The 22,853-nt window shown below is 45.5% G+C and overlaps 1 protein-coding gene across 3 annotated transcripts in view; it reads left to right on the top strand.

The window, feature by feature from the left end:
• ZBTB16 (zinc finger and BTB domain containing 16) overlaps positions 1-22,853 on the top strand; it is a 190,119-nt gene that overhangs the window by 63,306 nt on the left and 103,960 nt on the right. For all 3 annotated transcript variants that reach the window (XM_035138957.2, XM_035138956.2, XM_035138955.2), the window contains exon 3: positions 21,361-21,458. In XM_035138957.2, the coding sequence (XP_034994848.2) occupies positions 21,361-21,458 (98 nt within the window). The remainder of the gene's footprint in view (positions 1-21,360; positions 21,459-22,853) is intronic.

Below are 22,853 nucleotides of genomic sequence, written 5' to 3'. Positions count from 1 at the left end.
TCCATCATCTCTGACCACTCACACTCCTGCATGTGGCCGATGGGAGTTGGAGACCAGCAACCCTTGCAGGGTCACAGGTTCCTTGCCTATGCTATCAGATGATGGTTCCCCAGGACTTCGGACAGGAGTCATTCCCAGACCTAGCATGAGGAGCCACCAGGAGTAGAACCTGGAACCTTTTGCCTGTACAATTGGTGCTCTCTACCACTGAGCTACAGCCCTTCCTGATCCATGGAGAAATGGCCAAGAATCACCTGCTCCAATCGGAGCGGTTGAAAAGGAAAAAAAGGGGGGTCTGCCTTCTAGCTGCTCCCACATCCTCAGATCAGTGTTGATCAAGGTTGTTCTTTCCAGCTGCTGCTGAACTCCAGCTCCCGTAAGCCCTAATAACCGGTGTCAAAAGGAGTGATAGTCCAAAAACATCTGGAGAGCACAGCATTGGCTCCCCCTGCTTTGGGTTAGAATAATGGAACATAGGAAGCTGCTTTATTTTCATGGGATGGCTGGATGCGGAGGAGTGATAAGAGGCACCAGTTGGGGAACCCCCAAGGGAAGAAGGCTCAGAGCCTGGGGATTGGAGGTGGGGTGACAATGGGTGGTCAGAGGGAGAAGAGGGGGCAGACTGGGAGGAGGAGGTGTCAGAAACTGAAGAGGCAACAGGACTTAGTGAGCAGGAAGAGTCTGTGACAGAGAGCAGTCCAGAATCAGAGGCAGAAGCGGAAACTGAAGAGGAGGGGAGCCAAGAAGCAGAGATGGGGAAGGCTGCTGAAGAAGTCTTCCCCTCCTGTTGCAACCAGCTCCCTTCCCTGCTGGTCTCCCATAACCTGCAGAGGTATGAAGAGGGTGGAGCAAAGAGAGGCAAGACAAAGGAGCCCAGGATTGCTTGGGAAGGAACTGGGGGAGGAGGAAACTTAGATAGCTGTGGGAAAGCAGAGACGTTCGGTCCTTGCAACTGCCTCATTGGGGCAAGATCTATTGGGAAGAATTGCTGTGCTCACTAGGCCTGAACTGTTTTGTTTCTTTGAATAAAGAGTTAACTTCACTGACACATTGTGAGTTGTTGCTGACCAACTCCCGACACCCTCCCTGACACTTATACCATTGGTCCATCTAGCTCAGCATGGTCCACACTGACCAGCAAGAAGCTCTCCAGGGTTTCAGACAGGAGTCCTTTCTCAACCCTACCTGAAGATGCCATTGGGGTTTGAACCCAGGACGTTCTGCATGCAAAGCAGGTGCTCTGCCAATGAGCTATGGCCCTTCCCTAATGTGGCACTGTTGTGGCATATGCAACCTGTTACCTGGGTCAGGGAAGTTTATCATTATAGAATGATAAACAGCCAAGCACACAAAAATGTGGTGCCTTTGCTAGGAAGATCTGTGGGCTTGGCTTCTCTCCTGCAGACATGTGTGTCCAACTCTCGTCCCCCAGGGCACAGGCTAGAAATGGTCTGAGCCATTCCCCTTTTAGCCTTCCTTCCTGAGAAACACCGATGGCTTATTTGGTACCAAGTCTTGTGCATCTGATTGGCAGCCAGTCCTAGAACCCACATGCTTGTTTGCCCACCTGCCAAGATCCTTTCAGGCTGTACACCTTCAGGAATAAATACAGATGTGGAGAATGTGTCTCTCTAAAACTGGCAGGAGGGATACCATTTTTCTTTCTTTAATTCCCTTTGGGGTTGCAAAGATTTGGTGTGTGTGTGGTTCCCCCCTCCCCCCTCCCCTGTTGATTCGGCCTTTTAACGCGTTCCTTCGGGCTCTCAAAAATTCTCATTTCAAGGTAACTGAGCAATTAATGAATATTGAACAAAGAAATTTGTTTTGGAACCGGGACATTAGAATACATTAGAAGCAGAGAAATCCAAGCAGCTTTATCGGCTGCATGCCAACTTCTCTTTCTTTTTGCCTCGTGAATAAGGTTACAGTGAGAAAAACAAAGCTCCTCCTTGAAGTGGGGGGCGGCAGTTCTAGGAGGTGCTGCTGGAAGGGCGGCTTATGCCGGATTGCAAAATCCAAGCATCCCTGTCTAAGGTGCATGCTCCCTGTCTTAAGGCTCATTTCCCTGTTTCCTCAAAACGGACCTTGATGATGAAGTATGATGCAGGCAGGAAGCAACTGCATTCTTCCATAGACCAGCTTTGCAATGAGAACCTTCCCTTTGCTCTTTTTCCACTCAGTCAATGCAGTGTTTTTTGTTCTTTTTTTTAAAAGTTCCTTCAGCTGCTTTTCCTTATAAAGCCCAAAGTGGTATAAATACATAAGAGCTCGTTTGGTGTGTGTGTGTGTGTGTGTGTGTGTGTGTGTGTGTGTGTGTGTGTGTAAGAAAAACAAGTGCAGCTAAATCTCTCTTCTTCTCCGAGGGATGCTTGAGGAATTTGATCATTGCTAATTGCAACATGCACAGACCTGATCCAGACCTCTAAGACTAATGGGCAATTTGGAGTTGAGTTACTCCCACAGCTTTTGCACTTCCCAAATGGTCCAGTGCAGTTCTTCACTCAACAACACCCCTCTGCAAACACATTTAGAAATGCGTGTTTTCATATGGATTTAAAGTGATGTAGATTGGAGATAGCACGATCCACCCATTCCTGCACTTTCCTCACCATCCTCTCAAGTTATAAGAATCAAACATAAAACTCAAAGAAGCATTTCTGAAAAGGTCATAAATCCAACCATATATTTTTCTAAGCCGTTCCATCTCTGTGTGCCCTACCCACCCACCTGCATCCAGTAATTCCATACATCTTGACCGCAGTGGATAGTGAGAGAAATAACTTTGGTATTAGTGGAAGCTGAACTGCAGCAGAATGCGAGCAGTGCTGATTGAGACAAACACAGAGCAGGATGGAAATGGTTGCTTCCGTACATCTCTTACCATGATTTGTACATTTTTCTGGTTATGCTGTCTGATATTTCCTCCCCACCCCCCTGCAGTAAATCTTTAGAAATATGCAACGTTGTTTTGCGTCCTTCCCTCCCCCCCGCCAAAAAAACCCCACAGCACTGAGTTTTGCGTTATTTTCTTCTTTTGTAAAACTGCAGCTGACTCCTCTGCCCTGTTTTGGAAGCTCTTATTTTAGTCTCCTATGTTTAGAGGTGAGAAGGCTGCAGTGACGGTGCAGTTGCAAATTATATTTGATACTCAGCGGTGCCTGCCAGAGCTATTTGAGACACCTGGTGGCTGATGTCACTGTTTTGTAGTAAATAATTGCTTTCAAGTTCATCGAAGCAGGGTGGGGAGGTAGGAACAGCCGCTCTGTGCTTCCACCGCCATAGATACACAACTAAAAACCTTCTTTGAATGGCCTTGACTCATGCTACGGTCAAAAGAACCTAAGAAGAGGCCTTATGGATCAAGTCAATGACCCCTTTAGCGTAGCATCCTGATTCCAGAGGTTTCCATTTGAATAACAATGCTCATTAACTTTGGGGAGGGGGGCGACCCCCTCAAATGTTTTAGTGGGGGCAAAGGGACCTCAGCCCCTAGGAGTTGGCTCCTATGGGTCTGATTCTGTGTAAAGTAGCTTCCAGTGTTCCTAATCTCCACCTGGGGGGGGGGAGAGCCATGGGAAGGTCAAGCCCTGCCTGCCAGTTTTAGGCTTCAGTTAACTCTCAAGGACAGGTTCACACCATTCCTTTAAAGCAGCGCTTCCCAACCTGGGGTCTCCAGCTGTTTTCAGACTACAATTCCCATCATCCCTGACCACTAGCTAGGGATGATGGGAGTTGTAGTCCAAAAACAGCTGGAGGCCCAAGGTTGCGTAATACTGCTTGTAAGCGCCTTCAACACAGAGGACTCCCTTGTTGGGCTGTGTATGTGATAAAGGGGAGCCATACTGGGGTGAAGGCATCCTCTTCTATTTGCCCCTGCATCAGTTTCAGTCGGTTGGCTAGCTTTTCTAGTAAGACAATTCACATCCTTTTGTAAACCAAGAAAATAGTCTTTAAATAAATAATAATAATAATAATCCAGAACACATGCAGAGAGAGTGAGATGATTCCTTACAAAGAATCCTGGGAACTGTAGTTAGTTATGAGTGCTGCGAACTGTATATCTGTGAGATGGAAACTACAGCTCCCAGGTGTCTTTAGGGGAAGTCATGTGCTTGCAATGAGCATTGAATGTGTGTCGAACCCTCCGAAAGCTGGACCCATTGAGGTGCCACCCAGGCCCCTGCCTTACCCCATTTTTAACCTGGAAGAAGCTCAGGTGTCCACTCCTACCTCCCCTGTGGACCCCAAGCCCCTACGCCTTCCAAACCCATGCATGTTCATTCAATGTCTGAGTAGGGATTTTGATCAGACGGTCAGTGAACGTGCAAAGTCCGGGGCGTAGATGATGTGTTCCTCCCCCTCCTTATGCATTTGCTGTGTGCCCTTTGAACAACTGAACAGGGCTTTGATTTCTAACCCCCCCCCCCCGCCCAAGTAATTGTTGCCTCCCCAGGCTCATCTTCTCTGCCCACTCTCTATTCCATTCCCTTTTCTGATTTGCAGGCAATCTATAACGGGGGATTTCTTTTTCGTCAGACTGTTTTTCTGTCTGATGACCTTGGGCATCTACAATATCTGCACTGTAAATGAGATGTGGCATTGCCGCATGTATCTTGATAAAATGTATCAGTGGATGAATTGATTTTCATATTGATTTACCGGAGCACGAAACAGCGCGAGTGGAGCGAGCGAGAGGCAAATCAGCCCCCCGTCTCCTTAATGGCATCCTCCAAAGAAGTTGCAGAATCAGAGGTGGCGTGCGAAGTTAGCCGTGTCTATTGTAAGACTCTTTGCGGAGTGGAGAGGCCTGTTGCTTTGTTTGGATGTATTTCCCACCTCCATATCAGGCTAGCTTTCGTGGCATAAGCCGTTGCACAGCGTATATGTGTGTGGTGGGGAAATCAGTTATTAAAAGCCACAAAACTTAAACATACCCATGTGCTGATGACATCTCGTACACCCTGCTGCAATGCATTGCAAGCAAGGCTTCCTTGGGAGACTGTTTGGGGGCTGCAATTCAACCCTCGGCACTAGGAGGTTTGAGATGCCTTAAGCAAGTTGTTTGTAACAGGTTGTTCTAACTTGGAGTAATTCTGGGTTAAGTGGAGGCTACAGGCTGGCATTTTGACTATGGTAGCATTGTGTGGACACTGTAAAAAAGTGGGGGCCTCCATGAGTATGATAAATGCTCACCTGGAAGCACCCTTAGATTATAGATAGCAGATCCCTCCTGCTCTTAATCAACTGGACGTGCTGCTGGTCCAAAGTACCTGATGATGACGACCATCAAAACACTCCATGGACTGGGATCAAGGCACCAAAAATAAGTACTTCTCCCATGTCAATTTGCCCAGCCATTAAAATCAGCCTCTGTGGGCTAGTCTCTGGTGATCACATATGTGGCCTTGTCTGTTGTGGCCTTGTCTGTTGTGGCCTTGTCTGTTGTATATGTTTATATTATATTATATTATATTATATTATATTATATTATATTATATTATATTATATTATATTATTATTATATTTGTGTGCCTGCTGTAATGTCTTTGTTAGCTTGGGTCTTTATTCTATTCTTGAGGGTTTATATGCAAGCTGATCTGAAGACCATTGCTGAAGAGTGGTATTAAGTAGTTCTCCACCCACACTGCTCAGAGTTTCTCCTTTCTTGATGTGCTTCTTTTTAGTGAAAACCAATCAACTTGTCGGGAAAGACATGCAACGACCTGGAGTTTGACCATCTCTCTATAAGTAGGTGGCTAAACAGCAGCCTCTGATTGGACTCTGAATTCAGTGCACAAGTGGAGAACCCTTATATTTATATATATTTGCCACTTCAATTCTTTCAGTTCCAATTTTTGCATTTAAGTTCCGGTTCCTGCTGGAGGAACCAGATCCAACTGCTGATTGACACTGGAAAGGACTGTAGCTTTCCAGTAGAGTATCTGTTTTGCATGCAGAAGGTCCCAGGTTCAATCTCTGGCATCTTCAGGTAGGGCTGGGGAGTCGTCTGCTTGAAGCCTTGGAGAGCCACTGTCACTCAGTGTCCTGAGATATAGATGGATTAAAGTAGCTTCCTCGGTTCCTGTTGCTTCAGTAAGTGCACATTCTCTACCCCTTTGACCCAGGAGAGTTATTGGGTCTCTCGGTTTCTTTCCCAGCTTCCAAAGACTGCAACACCCCCTGAACATTGCCTGCATTAGTGTCCTGAACATTGTTCATTCCTCAACAACGGTGGCACACCTTTTTTTCATTGGCTCCTAGCCCCATGATCTCATGGCGGTGGCATCCACCTGTAGTGTATCTGAATCATCTTGCATTCTCAGTGGCCTTGAATTGCATTAAATATATGGATATCAATTTATATAGGAAGCCCACGCCAGGATTGAGGAGTGCTGTCCAATGGAGTCCTGTGGAGTTCATGGGGACCCCTGCAGGACTTGCCAGTAGCTCCAGAGGACAATCACCCTCCCCGACCCCAAACTCACACACATTGCTTCCATTGCTCACACACATTGCTTCTGGAGCAGTATCAGAACCAATGATGGTGGCTTCTGGGAGCCAATAAGTGCCTTTTTGTTTGCTTGTTTTAAAGACAAGGGGACCCAAGGCAAGGCATCAGCACTGGGTCCTGCGAAGAAGAAGAAGAAGAAGAAGAAGAAGAAGAAGAAGAAGAAGAAGAAGAAGAAGAAGAGGGGGAGGGGAGGGGAGGGGAGGGGGAGGAGGAGGAGTTTGGATTTGATATCCCGCTTTATCACTACCCTAAGGAGGAGGAGGAGGAGGAGGAGGAGGAGGAGGAGGAGGAGGAGGAGGAGGAGGAGGAAGAAGAAGAGGAGGAGGAGGAGGAGGAGGAGGAGGAGGAGGAGGAGGAGGAGGAGGAGGAGGAGGAGGAGGAGTTTGGATTTGATATCCTGTTTTATCACTACCCTAAGGAGTCTCAAAGTGGCTAAAAATCTCCTTTCCCTTCCTCCCCTACAACAAACACTCTGTGAGGTGAGTGGGGCTGAGAGACTTCAGAGAAGTGTGACTAGCCCAAGGTCACCCAACAGCTGCATGTGGAGGAGTGGAGACACTAACCCGGTTCCCCAGATTATGAGTCTACCGCTCTTAACCACTACACCACACTGACTCTCTTAGGATACTGTGCTAACCTGGCTAACCTTGCTGAGGACGATGGGGGTTCTAGACCAGGCATAGGCAAACTTGGCCCTCCAGATGTTTTAGGACTACAACTCCCATCATCCTTGACCACTGGTCCTGTTAGCTAGGGATGATGGGAGTTGTAGTCCCAAAACATCTGGAGGGCCAAGTTTGCCTATGCCTGTTCTACATTGACAACATCTGGGTACCCAAGGTTGGAGAACGCTGCCTGAAAGGCTATGTGCTTTCCCTGTGTTTGCAGTGCCCACGTTTCTTTTGCTCTTGTTTTAAAATCTTTTCTTCCTATCTGAAAACTTGGCTGAGTGTGTCTGCTGGACCACAGTCTTGTGGAAACTCCATGGGTGGCCCTCTCTGCCGAAGGGGAGACGTGGAGGAGGTGTGTGGTTGTATTTGCAGATACCCTTATATACAGCCTAATCCCTTTCCTTTCCCCCTTCCCATTTTTATCAGTGCAAACAGTTAACACAAAACTGAAACAGCCAAATTGAACAGCAACGAAAAGAAGAGACATGGCTGTAATTTCCACTCTGTGGCATCTTTTTGTAAACACTATCTCCCCCCAACCCCCATCCCAGAAGTAAAATAGATATTCTTAAGTATGTGCTCAGTCCAAGATGTAAGCTGACAGCTGATTTAACTTTTATTAGGATAAGTGAGCTTAAGCTAGAGATCTGTTGTTTTTGTACTATGTTTGCACAAATCATCGTAAAGGAAGCAATGAAACCTGATTCCCGTGTTGTATTTTATATATATATATATATATATATATATATATATATATATATATATATAACAAGGGAGTTAATTTTTCTTTTGCAAATTATTGTGTCGATTTATTCATTTTCAAATGTGAACCTAAAACCAGCATGCATAATTTTTTGCTCATTTTCCATTTTTATGCTGGTCCCCCTGCAGAGCCACAAAGGGCCTGCGTACGCTCGCCTGTGGTTCTGTCTCTGATAGAACAACATATTTATAGCCTGATATAAATAAAATCAGAAGGTTCCTATAAAAGTCTGTTTATTACTGCAGTACAAAGTTAGAAAAGGCTTAAGGTTTCGGCTCCTTGGCTCTCACATATTGCAATGAATATTTTATAGGGAAGGAAATACTTAGTGTCTGAATCTTTTTATAGTGCTGCTGCTGCTGCTGTTGTTCGTATGGCTGGTAACCTTCCAGAATGTGAGCTTTGCATCACAACAGCGCCTTTCAAAAAACATCTACACATACACATATATTTGAGTCCATAGCAAACGCTGTTGCTTTTGTGTGTCTTGGGAGATATGAAACCAGTTCAGCTTTAGAGTTGACAGTTGGCTACTTTCGTTTCCAAATCATCCAGCAAGCTACCTCCTTATTATGGCCCTGAGTGTCTGGGTGTTCCCTTGGTGCATAGATGATGTTTTGGATTCTTCCAGGGGCTGCTAGTCCAACCAGCATCTTTCAATGATATATCAAGATCTAATAATAATAATAATAATAATAATAATAATAATAATAATAATAATATATTATTGATACCCCGCCCATCTGGCTGGGTTTCCCCAGCCACTCTGGGTGGCTTCCAACCGAATATTAAAAACAGTACAGCATCAAACATTAAAAACTTCCCTAAACAGGGCTGCCTTCAGTTGTCTTCTAAAAGTAAAATAGTTGCTTATTGCCTTGACATCTGCTGGGAGGGCGTTCCACAGGGCGGGTGCCACTACCAAGAAGGCCCTCTGTCTGGCCCTCTGTCTAGCAGCAAACTGCCGCAAGGGGTTGTAATAGAAAGGCAGATTCCTCTCATCCGGGGAAGAACATGAGAAGAGCCTGCTGGGGCAGTCCAGTGGTTCATCTACAGATGTCCATCATCTTGTTCTTAGGTTCTGTGGAAAACTGGCAAGCAGGACCTGAGCACAAGAAGATTCTCCTCTCCTTTGGTTTCCAGCAACTGGCATTCAGAAGCATTGCTGCCTCCGACCATGGAGGCAGATCATAGCCACCATGGCTGGTTGCCATGGGTAGCCTCATGCTGCATGCATTTGTCCAGTCCTCTTTTAAAACCACCCAAGTTTGTAGCCATCGCTGCCTCCTGTGGAAGTGAAGTTTCAATATCTGCTGCATGGCGAAATGTACTTTTTCCTGGTCTGTCATCATAGCACCCAGCTGAAAGGATGGGGAGTCTACTAGGAAAGAGGCATATGCCTTCCTCGTTGGAAAGCTGGCAGAGATGTTCTGCAACGTTGGTAGGGATCCACACTGGCTGAGCTGAACTTTGCAGTTCTGTCATAGGACACCAAGTCTATCTTTGTCTACGCTGGATTGGAAAAGATGACCCTCCAGTCTCGATTGCTGAGGAGACCTTATCTGCAGGGATACAAGAGGGACTGGTCACAGATTCACACTGGATAATGATAGATTCCTCATCTGCTTCATAATTCAACCCTCCACCCCCCACCCCCACCCCCAAAAAGAATGACCTTCTAAACTCCTAGTTGGAAGGCTGCCTTATTCCAGGTTATTTGTACATCTAGCCTAGTATTGTCTGCCCTGACTGGCAGCAGCTTTCCAAGGCATTGGGCAAGGGAAGATTTCCTCCAGCTCTTGTAACCTGTTCTTTAACCCTCTCCCCAAACACTGGAGATGCCAGAGATTGACCTTAAAACCTTCTCTACATCTGCTATTGCCACAGGGAAGATATAACTCTACTACAGCCCTTTCCAAATCCCGTGCCTCCCTTTGGTTTTGCAATACAGCTCCCACCAGGCTCTGTTAATATGGCCATGCTGGCTGGACTTGATGGAAGCTGTAGTCATGGTGGGCACCAGGTTGGGGTTTGCTGCTTGACTATGCACATCGAACTGAACTAATAGTCAGTTCCCCTTTCTAGGAACCCTGGCATCTTTGGATCAGAAAGTTGAGGCTCTCTGACACGATATTTTTTTAGCAACCTTCACAAATGAAAGTTTCCAGAGTTTATGGAGAGAAGACATTGCAGCGGTTGAGCTGCTTTTGTCATGTTGGATGTAACCTTCTAGTTACATCTAAACCGCAAGTGGAAGGTGAGCGTAGCAGCGATGGCAGTAATCGCCCTTCAATTGCTACCAAAAATTGCTAGAGGTGAAGGAATAGACAGGATACCTTGCCATGGAAGGCTCAAGAGGTGCGCACCTTGGATTGCAGCTGCTGCGTTCAATTCCCCAAGCAACCAGTTAGATTCCTAAGTGCAGAGGTGGCAAGTCTGCCCCCCCCACCACCCCCATCTGCGCTTAGCGGCAAATGTTGGAAAGGATTAGTCAGTTGGCTGTAAAATTAACTAGTCCGACAGGTATTTAGGATAACAATGGTGCACAAAATCTGTCAGTTGCCAAATAAACTCCCTTCTCTCCCTCCCTCCTTAACACCCCATCTCTCCCCCCCCCGTAGCTCTCTGCGCCTCACGAAGCCTGTGCGCAAGCCCTGAAATGACAAAGCACCCTTTAGTTAATTGCGCGACGGATCGCCCAGAGTTAAAAGTTCTGATTTATATGACTGTAGCTCTAACTGCTCAATAACCCAGGCCTGTAATCTACTTTCATTTCAAACAGAACGGTGATTTATGGGGCGGCATGCCGCTTTAGCTCAGAAATGAGGTGTTCAACATATGCTCTGTTGACATAAATTTGGAATTTATTGCTCTTGTCAAAACTGCCTGTTGGACAAAGGTGCGTATTAAGGCAATAAATGACCGGGAATAGTTTTCTGTCAAATTTCCTAACCATTGTATTCAGTCTGTTTGAGGAGTTGGAGCAGAATTATACACATACTTTCGTTTAAAAATAAAAAAAAATCAAATGTCCTAAAATCTGTACTTTTTTTGGTTTTGCCGAGTCTGCCTGAGGGAAGAGAATCTTTGTGCAAACTCTCAGGCCCTTCTGAATGCCAACTCAGAGTTTTATGCCCTTCCCCCTTCTGAGCAAAGCACCCTTTTCTTCCTCATTAAACAAGAAAAGGGGAGAAGGGGGGGTCGGAGGGGGAGCTTGTTAAATAAATATACTATAAAAGGTGTTTTTATGTGCAGCTTAAAGAAAAAAGCAGGAGAGTTAGGGCATTGGACTGCAAACAAGTACTGTTTGGTTTACAGTGGGTCAAAAGTTGTCACCCATTGTATACATTTATAAAAATAAAAATTAGTTTTAAAAACTGGCTTTCAACCCTAACAAGGGCCCCACAGGGCAGTGTACAGGAAACAGAGATGGGAGGAGAAATTTGAGTCAGTTCACATGTAAAGACCAATCTAACTAATCCAAACCTTTAGGAAACGCTATGCGAACCCAAAATGTGCATATCCATTGAATTTTGCACTGTTCCAATTTTGCATTGCAAACTGGCATTCAGAAGCATTGCTGCCTCCAACCATGGAGGCAGATCATAGCCACCATTAATTTAATGCACATACTAGGGGCATCTGTGCATTAAATTGCATATATTATTAAAAATAACGTACACAATGCATTTTATTAGGGGGGGAAATGTGACTAGTATGGAAAATCTGGTTTGGAAAAATGTGTGTATTCGGTAAAATTGCATACAGAAATGTGCATATTAAGAAAGAAAATTCCCCAAAAATGCTGATGGAATTTTCATGAGGACTTAAAAAATAATAATGATGTAGAAATGTGGAGACCTCAAGAGTGGGAAAAGGAGAAAACAAAAGAAAACAAAATTCACCCATTGCTAAGAGAAAAGAAACACCAAAGAAAATGGGATGGTTGGTGTATCTCCTTCGAAAGAAAGGTCAATAAAATGGGACAAATGAATGTCCACTTTTCATTGGCCAAAGTAATAGGCCAGGAACCTAGAAAGGCCGGTCAGGGGTGAGTTTAGCTTTCCAGGTGCCACCAACATCTATTGCACAGCACTGAAAATTCTGAGGTTCTACCTTCTGATTTCTTGGGGCCTGCATAGTCAGCTAGTCTCGGCTAGTATCTGAAGAAGTATGCATGCACACAAAAGCTCATACCAATGACAAACGTGGTTGGTCTCTAAGGTGCTACTGGAAGGAATTTATTTTTTGTTTCGACTACGGCAGACCAACACGGCTACTTACCTGTAACTAGTTTCAGTTTGTTTCACTGATGCAAGGGATTTTTGTTTTAAAGGCCAGCAGCAAACTGGGGGCCGCTTCTAGACTGCAAACTTCACCAAAGATTTGCATCAGCAGTGACCGCTTTCTTTCAGATATCTTTCAAAAATTGGACCATTCAGAAAGGCCACTTTTTGTAACCAGCCAGTTTTATTGATATTTCCTTGATGCTTTTAGCAACAGTGTTGTTCTTGTTGTTGTAGTAGTAGTAGTAGTATTAATGTTCGTGTTGTACACTGCCTTGCTACATTTCCTATAAAAGTGTGGTTCATAAATATGTAAACAAACACATTTTTGCACAAATGGGGAAAGCCACTGCTATTCTGACACAGGATTGAGAGGGCAGCAAGAACTCACACTTCCCGTGTGATGGACAAAGTTGGCTCGTCTTAGAAATTGCCCGTGACTCTGACACTTACTGGATGGGAAATGTTTTGCTTTGGGGGTTTGTCTCAAGCAAAAATAGAGAATGCTTTGACTCTGGCTTGCAAACAGGTGGCCGTGGGGAAGTGACCTTTATATACGTAGTTGCATTCATAATCTGCTTTGCGTGTATAGACCTTTAAACCTCCCCCCTTAAGTAAATTCAGACAAGACCCAATTTTTGGTTTGGTTTTGGCAGAATTTAGGCCACAACTTTATTGATTACATCAGTTGAGTGGTTGCATAGGATCTGGGTTGGCTAGCTTCCTGCACTGTTGCAGGTAGCACTCACCCAGGGCACAAGCATAGGTCAATCTACGGTGAACACCTGGAATGGCGGAAAGCCGGGGACAGGGTATGTCCACCACCCAGATGTCTCCCTGGACTCAGGCATGGGCACAACCCCTCTCAGGGTTGACCAAACCATTGAGTCCCTGGATTCTTTTAATGGAATACCCTTCACATAGGGATGGCGAGAGCGTTCCCCCATCCCTATCACCTGAACCAGAGCCTATTCGCAACCTTACAAGTTGTGACGATTTGCTACGTGACAAGCAAAACCCAAATGGCACCAGCCAATCAGCCAAGTGGGGAAAATTCCTGCCATGTCCCTGTCCCAAACGACAGACGACACATGACGGCATAGAAAGGTCAAGCACGCAAGCCCTAAAAGTAGGGAGAGGTGGGCAGGTGTTCTGATGCACTGACCAAAAGAGGAAGCTCTGAGTCACGTGCATGGGCATATATAGGTCCCTTGATTTGTTTGGCTAGCATCCCATTTGCCTGATTCAACCCAGCATCCAGGGACCTACCAATAGGGTGTTGTGGCTATCCAATCGTACCCACCCACAACAAAGGGTTCAGTTGCCAGGTCGCAACTTTGAGGGAGGACACGATTTGTCCATAGTACGTGCAACAGGCTCTAAGAACAAATGCAGCATAAATTTTATATTATCCCCCCAAAAAGGATATAGCTATAAACCCTCTTCATTAATGTCTGGAATTTCAGGTATTTCAGGAGTATCCCCAGTGATCCCCTTTTCTTTTTCTCTTCTCTCCCCCCCCCCGTCATTTTGAGAGGGGCATTATATAGTAGTAGTATTTTTATTTTGAATTTAAGAAGAACCAAAGCTCACTGGAAGAACATCTGCTTAGCATGCAGGTGGTTCCCAGGTTCAATTTCTTTCTTTCTTTCTTTCTTTCTTTCTTTCTTTCTTTCTTTCTTTCTTTCTTTCTTTCTTTCTTTTTTCTTTTTTCTTTTTTCTTTTTTCTTTTTTTCTTTCTTTTTTGTAAATAAATTTTTATTAAAGAAAATTCATTTTTTGCAAATACATATAACCAATTACATCCCCCCCTATTATTCCCTCCCTCCCCTCCCTCCCTCTCCCACCCTTCAAGGACTTCCCTCAGCTCCCCTCTCTGGTTTGTTTAAACATATTATTCTCTGCATGTTATAAAATTGTACATATCATTGCATTATCTGTTATCATGTTCTACTAATCCCAGGTTCAATTCCTGACATCTCCAGGTCGGACTGGGATTGTCTCCTGCCTGAAACCCAGGAGAGCTACTCCAGAAGTTGTGAACCCCTGTTTTCTTTTTTAAAAACTTAGGAACATGAGAATCTGACTTATACTGTGTCAGATCATCTGTGCCTTTAAACTCTGGATTATCCACACTGACTGGCAGCAACTTGCTACAGTTTCAGACAGGGGACATCCCCATCCCTATTTGGAGATTCTGCCAAGGATGCAACCTGGGAGTTTCTGCAGGCAAAGCAGGTGTCCCGTCACCTGTGACCCTCTTGTGTAATGCTAGAACTCTGGGTCACTCAATGAAATGTATTGGTGGTTGCTTCAGAAATGGACAGGTCTGACACCTGCTGAAAAATGTGTACAAAAGTGAGTGCATTAGGTGAAAAGGTGCATATATTGGTGAAAAGAACATACCAAAATGCATCATGTCAGAGTAATCGAAAGCGGAAGTTTCTTCCATTCTTAAAGAAGAAGTCAATGGAAGTTAGACTTCCACACCTGCTGGATAGGTCAGTTGGTTAGAACGGGGTGCTGATAACGCCGAGTTTACGGGTTCGATCCCTGCAAGGGACTGCTGCAAATTCCTGCATTGTAGGGAGTTGGACTAGATGATCCTCAGCGTCCCTTCCAACTCTATGGTTAAATATGAGAAATCTACCGTGGGGTGGTGGCGTATGCCTTTGGGGAGTAGGTGCTGGAGTGAAAAATGTGTGTTGCTTTTCAGTCCTGCTTGTGGGTTTTCAGGAGGTTAGCCACTCCATAGGCTTAACCTAGCCAGGCTGCCCTTACGTTCAATGTCCCTCCATCCTGTGTTAACAACTGCTGCTGCTGCAGCGCCCGAGAAGCAGCAGTTTCTCTGGCTTGGCTGGAACAAAGGCCTGAGTGAGCGGTGTGGCCTTGTGTGTGAGCCTTTCTCCTCTCCGGCCCCCCTGCTGTTCCTGTGTGCGGGTGGATTCGGCCTGCGTTGACAAATGCCCGCACACACCCTTTGTACACACACAAACATAAAATTCTCCCTGAGTGGTGCCGAATCACTTGCCACCAATCCCCTTTGCCTTTTCACACAAAGCACCCCATTGGGAAAACTCATAATTTTTACACCACACAGTCCTGACTGGTCAGTGCTGGAATTACGGTCTCTTTGAAGTGCTTTTTTTTTTTTTGCAGGAGATTTTACAGGCCTTTTTAATTACCTACTGCTTGCGAGAGGCCCCCTGCTTTCCAGTCCAGTGTCTGATTGTTTGTTCTTTCCAGTGGCCTTTGCGGAAGGCAGGAGTGCAGCAATTCTCCCCCCCCCCAAACTCCAGTCTTCCTCAATAGTTTAAAGAGGGGTGGGGAGGAAGCCCTTGCCAATTCTGCTGTGATAACTTCTCTCCTGAGTAGGTTGTCTTTGCAAGATCTACAGCCACCATCTATAATTGGGGTTCTGGCTTACTTAAATATTCCCAGCATTGAAGTAAAGTCCATCCAGTTCCTTGAAGCCAACTGCCCACCACAAATTTGTTGGTGTTGGCTCCACAGGGAGGGTGTGGAAAGGTGAACTTTCATGAGCACCACTTTCCAATTTTTAGCTGCTTGAAGGACGAGGCTCCTGGGTTGTTTCTAGTCCAGGTTTGTCGCCTTGGCAAACAAGGCCTATGGTATTGGCATTGTATCTTGGCAGCTGGTTTCTGTGGTCTCAGGTAGAAGACTTTCCCAGCCCTTCTACCTGTGAGAAGAGATTCTAGGGTTCCTACCTGGGACTCTCTGCATACAATTGGCACCTGCATAGAAAAAGGATGTATCACTGATGTATTCAACTGTAGGCATTGCCTCCCGCTTCTCAATCATATTTCCGGTGGAACCAAGGCTGTGGGTTGTTGTTGTTGTTGTTGTTGTTGTTGTTGTTGTTGTTATTTAGTCGTTTAGTCATGTCTGACTCTTCATGACCCCATGGACCAGAGCACGCCAGGCACTCCTGTCATCCACTGCCTCCCGCAGTTTGGTCCGAGAACACTGTCCAACCATCTCATCCTCTGTTGTCCCCTTCTCCTTGTGGCCCTCAATCTTTCCCAGCATCGGTGTCTTTTCCAGATAGTCTTCTCTTCTCATGAGGTGAACAAAGTATAGGAGCCTCAGCTTCAGGATCTGGCCTTCCAGTGAGCACTCAGGGCTGATTTCCTTCAGAATGGATAGCTTTGATTTTCTTGTGGGTAGCTTACCAATATTTATATGTTTACGTATTTGCAATATTTTTATACTGTTTTTCAGATGGACATCACAAAGTGGTTTACGTAAGATCATTGCAGTGTGTGTGTGTGTGTGTGTGTGTGTGTGTGTGTGTTACAGTACAATGGATAATATCACTATTACTGCTTCTTCTCCCCTCCCCTCTGCCCCTGTGGTGGCAGTTGAGGGAAGGTAGAGGCCACTCTGGGTGGTGGTTGGTGACAGTATTCAGAACCTGAATGAAGACCACTTAGCTCACATGCCTTGGCTCTTTTTCCCCAGTGGTCTCTCTGAATGGTTCGATAAGTCAGGAGCTGTTGTCTAGCACGGCCCCCTTGACCCAGGATATGTTCAGCTGTGCACAGTCTTGTCACATGCGATCACATTCAAAAAACCAGCGTGCCAAAATTCAGTAGAAGCCTCAGCCCTCTTCAGTTACCATATGGCCTTACGCTGAGTCGACCATTGGTCCACCTAGCTCAGTTTTGTTGACACTGACTGGCGGCAGCTCTCCAATATTTCAAGCAGAGGTTCCCCCCCCCAGCTGTACCTGAGGATGATGCCAAATTGAACCCAGTACCTTCTGCATGCAAAGCATACGCTCTTCCCCTGAGTCTATGGCCCTTCCCCGTTGGTTGACTTTGATATGAAGGTTTATAGGAAGGTGGTATTTAAGTTGGAGTTCCAAGATCCTTGGAAAAGACCTTGATGTTGGGAAAGATGGAGGGCACTAGGAGAAGGGGACGGCAGAGGACGAGATGGTTGGACAGTGTTCTCGAAGCTACGAACATGAGTTTGACCAAACTGCGGGAGGCAGTGGAAGACAGGAGTGCCTGGCGTGCTATGGTCCATGGGGTCACGAAGAGTCAGACACGACTAAACGACTAAACAACAACAACAAAGCATTACTCCTAGAGCTTTGCTTGATAAATATACATGTATGATGGGCTTGATAAAAAAACATACCTTTCTGACTCTCCCCCTTTAAGAGTGGGAGATGTGCAAGCTATAGCAATCTGCTAAAAAGACTCCAAATTTCCAACAGGCAAAGCTTGTAGATGGGTGGCTTGCTAGTTTGGGGGTGATTTATTTGTGTCGGCCTATTCAGGACCGTTCCAGCAGAATTGTCTTCACCTGTGCATTCATATTAACCTGTGGCACAAACCTCCCCAGGAGGATCACTTGCGTTCTGTTGAAGCAGAAGGAGATTTCCAGGGTGTGTGTCTCCCTCTACAATCCCCTTCGCACCACATTGTGGCTTTACTTTGCTTAGAGGGACATTTCATTTACTTATTCAGGATGCACAAGAGATTAGGAATTCATGATGTCAGTAAGATGTCGAATATTAAAAAAGTGCAGATAATTTTTCTGGGCTGTGCCATTTCGGGAGTGTATAATTGGGAATCAATACCCACATACTTTGAATGTGTTTTCTCGGGTCCCTCCCCTCCCCCTCCATTCCTTCTTTCTTAAAAGCACAACTTTAGTGAAAATGGTCGACTTGTCTATTGATCTTTCTCTTTCAGATCTTAACAGCGTGGATGGCTATAATACCTTGCTTACATCTGCAAGGGTTTTCCTCTTTTTTTTATGTGTGTGTGGCAACATAGCCTTAATCCACTGAGCATAAATAGAACATTTCAATCATATTTCGCTACCAGGAGCCTGGGAGATAAAGTGCTTTAAAGACCTTGCTGAAAGAGACTGTATGAGATTGGCTATGATAACATCATGCTATAAGCAGGTGCCAAATGGAAAACTTTTGTTCCTGCTGAAATTTGTTGATAGAGATATTTCAAATAAATGACTTGCCGAAAGCCAAAGCACTGGTTTTTTAAAAAAACAAAATAACAAAAAAAACCCACAAAGACTCAGTTATGTAACCAATAGAAGGGTTGGGACACCGAGTTTGATTGCCATGCAGATCTGTAGGTGAGCTGTTGGGTGTAGTAAGATTAATGCGTTCTTTTGTCATTTCTGACACCCTGTTCAAATGCCTTGCTTGGGGCCGTGGGAGGGAGCAGGGAAGAGAAGGAGGACTGTCTTGTCTGCAAACACTCTGCTGGGATAGTGGTTCTCTTCGAACACTCGTGTGTCCTTCAGTATGGAAAGGGGCTCTTTAGAACAGCACATTCGGCCCTCATGGGCTGTCATGCGGCTCTGAAAAGGTGGGGCGATGCTGTGTCTTCTCCAAAATGATATGCTTACACCTAGTCCCAGTGTAAGGAGGCAGCGATTTCTGTCTACCCTGACTTCGTTGCAATCAGTGCTGTTTCCGTTCCACCACAATTTGATTTCCACAAAAGACTGCATTATTTGTTTCACTATCCATCATGGTTAAAAAAAAAGTAATTACAGGCAACACCCCATTTGTGTGTGGGTTGCTCTCTGGGTCATTGCGCGCTTATGTGGAATTGTGTGAAATCGGAATCCATTGGAAAAGCCTGCAAACACCCTATTCTGCCCCCACTCCATTCCTGTTCCACCTTTTCAGTGATGTTTCGGTGACATCTTTATGAACTTTCTGGGTCATTTTCAGGTTTGGTCCTGTGGTGTGTGTGTGTGTGTGTGTGTGTGTGTGTGTGTGTGTGTGTGTGTGTGTGTGCAATCACACACATATCGCTCACAGCTAAAATGGGAGTTGCCTGTGTGTAATTAATTTCAATGGAAGGGAAACATCAGAAACAATGCAGAAAATAATGTAATTATTTATGGAAGATTTGCAAACACAACAAGATGAAGATGAATACTGCTCATTTCCTTGTGTGATTTCCATTCCTGACTTCAGACGACCATGCAAATTGTGGCAATTTCTGCTGCTATTCCCATTTCTGATGGAATTCTCTACCTGGTATCCAGCCAAAATTGGGCACAGGGGTTCAAAAGTGAGGTAGTTTAACCCCACCCTTTCATATGTCCTGCAGTGTTGGTGATTCGTAGTATTTACTTCTTGCAGTTTCTTAACTGCAAGCTGTGGCAGCCAGTAGCACTGGAGGTCTCCCTTGCACCCAGAGGTATCTGGCCTGCCAAAGTAGGGGAAAACCAAGAGCAGGCTTCCATTCTCTCCCTGGGACACTCTTGAAATCGCACTGCATCATGGCCACTGGAAGGTACCACCATTGCCACTGGCAGTAGCAAGTATAAGAAGTGCAAAGAAGCGGGAGCAGGGGAAATTAAACGAGGCACCTCCATGGCCACCAAAGGGAGGGTACAAAAGGTCGCAGAAAACTTTTTGGAGATGGACAACTGTGTCTTTTAGTTTTGCCACCTGTAAACAGAGGGGCAAATTTTGCAGGTGGGTGTGAAGGCATTTGAGCTGAGAGCAGCTTAAACATGAGCATTTTAGCATTTAACTTGCACACCTATTGGCAGTGGATGAGCCACCAAGGAGCTTAAACCTCTTTGATTGATTTATATGAAGAGGACTGATAAATCCATTTCAGGGTCAAAATCATCTTGGTCTGAAGTGGTGCATGGTAGTTAATCCTCCAAGTGCAAAAATGTGGGATCAGGTTGTGCCATCCATTATATTCTGCACTATGCAGCTAAACTGGTTCAGTCTTCCTTTCACTGCTGCATGCCGCAAAGCACATTTACATTTAGGCAGTGTTATTCCATGGCAACATTTCCCACCTTCTGGTTGTAGTGACCCTCTCCACTGTTAAAATGTGGAGAAAAAAACTGTGTGGGACTTTTAGTGCAGGGCTGAGGAACCCCGGACCTGGTGACCTCCCTAATCTGCCCTTGGGACTTTTTCTAGACCACACCCTCTATCTAAACCACACCCCCTCACCTGCTTTGCTTTGTACCCGCCTCGAGTGCCTGGGATATAGCTCAGTCTGCTAAATACAGTATCATTTGGGCCGCGATACCAATGGCTCAAGGACTTCACCAGTTCACTCTTTGATGAGCAGCTGTTTTATAAAATAAACAGCGCATCCTCCCAACCTGAAAGGCCATGGATGGGTGCCTTTCATCACCTGTCTTGGGAAGTGTCTAGATTCACAGCCCTGGGTTAGGAGTAGAGATGGAAGCAGGAAAATAAATCTCCCAGGATATTGATTGAGTACCTTTTCCTCTTCACCCCCCACCCCCCTTCCAATCATTGTGTTGGCATTTCTGCCCTTCCTTAACTCATAAATAGCTAGTTACAGATAGGTAGCCATGTTGGTCTGACGTAGTCAAAACGAAATAAAAAAATTCCTTCCAGCAGCACCTTAGAGACCAACTAAGTTTGTCATTGGTATGAGCTTTCGTGTGCATGCACACTTCTTCAGATATTTCTTCATATATTGCTGTTTCTTCTCACCAGTTGTTTTCACATTTTTATAAGTGTAAAAAAGTGTAAAAAACCACTTTGTGACTCCTCTTCTCAGCAGCCCCTACTAGCCACCACGAGAGGTGGTCCATCAGTAGATTGGGGGTGGTGGGGTGGGGTGGGAACATGTTTAAAACTACTGTATAGCATCAAGCTGTCTGTGGCTATTCCATTTCAGTCATTAAAAGCACCCATTTTACAGTTGCAGAACTGAGGCTGGGTTGAGCAAGGCTACAACAAAAAACCATCTATCACATGCCACATCAGCTCACCGGTGATGTGGTGTGTGAGAGATAGTTTTTGTTGTCTGTGGGCATGCTTCTGTCTTTTAAAACCTTATTTGGTTGTATGTATAAATGCTTCAGAAGTCTTGAATACAACAAGCCTATGTGGTTGTTTAAAAACTCCCCTGCTCAACCCTCCCAATATAATATAATATATTTCCTGTGATTCTTAACTGATGAGAATCTGTCAGTAACAGTAGATTTTGTGAAACATCCCCATGGGTTAAGTTCTGATGTTTAAAAATAAATTCTTTTCACCCCTGGCACTCAAAATCTCTGAGCATACAAAGAAGACTCACTTTCCCCTCGTCTTTTGTCTTTCTGTAGGAAACTGCACAGTGGAATGAAGACTTATGGGTGTGAATTGTGCGGGAAAAGATTCCTTGACAGCCTGCGGCTCCGGATGCACTTATTGGCTCATTCAGGTAAGTTTGGAAAAATGGGGGAGGGACATTCCTTCCTCCCATCCACTTTCCAGGTTAATGATATTTTAGCCCAGTCAGGATTGGAATACAGTATGCTGAAACTCTATCATCATCACCCGGCCCATGGACCTTAGGCTCATAGCTGCCAAGTTATCCCTTTTTTAAAGGGAAATTCCATTATGCTGAATAGGCTTCCTCGCGAGAAAAGGGAAAACTTGGCAGCTATGCTTAGGCTCCCTACCCCTGGTTTAGAGCATACAAGAAGATGAACACTTAGGACCAAAACATATGTCAATGCATTTCATGTTCTCTCACTCCCTCTGAATAAATAGTGACTGGTGTGTGTGTATGAGGTGGGACTTGTTCCAAAAGGCAAGAGAGACAAAGTGGAGGGAGATGTGTTTTTTAAAAAAATTGGTTGCAAGCCTCTCAGTTTCACATATCCCTTCATCATGGAGAACATTTGTTGTTGTTTAGTCGTGTCCAACTCTTCGTGAACCCATGGACCAGAGTATGCCAGGCACTCCTGTCTTCCACTACCTCCCGCAATTTGGTCCGAGAACATCTCGTCCTCTGTCGCTCCCTTCTCCTTGTGCCCTCAATCTTTCCCAACATCACGGTCTTTTCCAGGGAGTCTTCTCTTCTCACGAGGTGGCCAAAGTATTGGAGCCTCAGCTTCAGGATCTGTCCTTCCAGTGAGCACTCTATGTTCCATGGAGAACATAAAATGAATCAAATCACAGGTTATGTGTTGACAAGGGTGTAGACAGTAAGATAGGGGCGGTGGGGGCAGGCTGCCCCAAGCAGCATGATCCCAGGGGCATTATTGCGGCTGCCCACCCTGCCCCCAAAATGTGCGCTGCACCCCTGCACACGGCGCCCCCGCCCCAAAGCATGTGCCCTGCCCCTGCGCACGGCATGCCCTGCCCCCAAAATCTGCGCCCCGCCCCTGGGCCCCATCCCTGGGGGCATTGCGCCTGCTCTCCGCCCCCGGTGGCGGAGCATGAAGTTCCCGCCGCTGTGTGTAGAACAAGGTTTTCCAAAGCCACCAAACTGAGCTGTTTGCTGACAATTGGCCCTCTTGGCTGTTAACTTGTGATCCAGCTTGTTCCCTTTTTATACCTATGAAATATTGCTCTGGTCTGCCTGTTGAGGATGCTTGTGTGATAACAGAAAGCTCACATACCTGGTCACCAGCCTCAGTTAGGTCTTGACTTGTAAGAACGGAGCAGCTTTTCTTATTTTGCATAGATTATTTTGTGTCTGCAGCTTGCTGTGTGGGCTTCTGGGGGTGAAGAGTGTGAGATGGTGAGGTTATGGAGATAACACTGTAGAATCACAGAATTGTAGAGTTGGAGGGTACCCCAAGGGTCATCTAGTCCAATCCTCTTCTTC

This window comes from Zootoca vivipara, chromosome 15, assembly GCF_963506605.1.
Source record: "Zootoca vivipara chromosome 15, rZooViv1.1, whole genome shotgun sequence".
Taxonomy (NCBI): domain Eukaryota; kingdom Metazoa; phylum Chordata; class Lepidosauria; order Squamata; family Lacertidae; genus Zootoca; species Zootoca vivipara.
The sequence above is the reverse complement of the archived record's forward strand: the minus strand, read 5'-3'. Positions and strand labels throughout refer to the sequence as shown.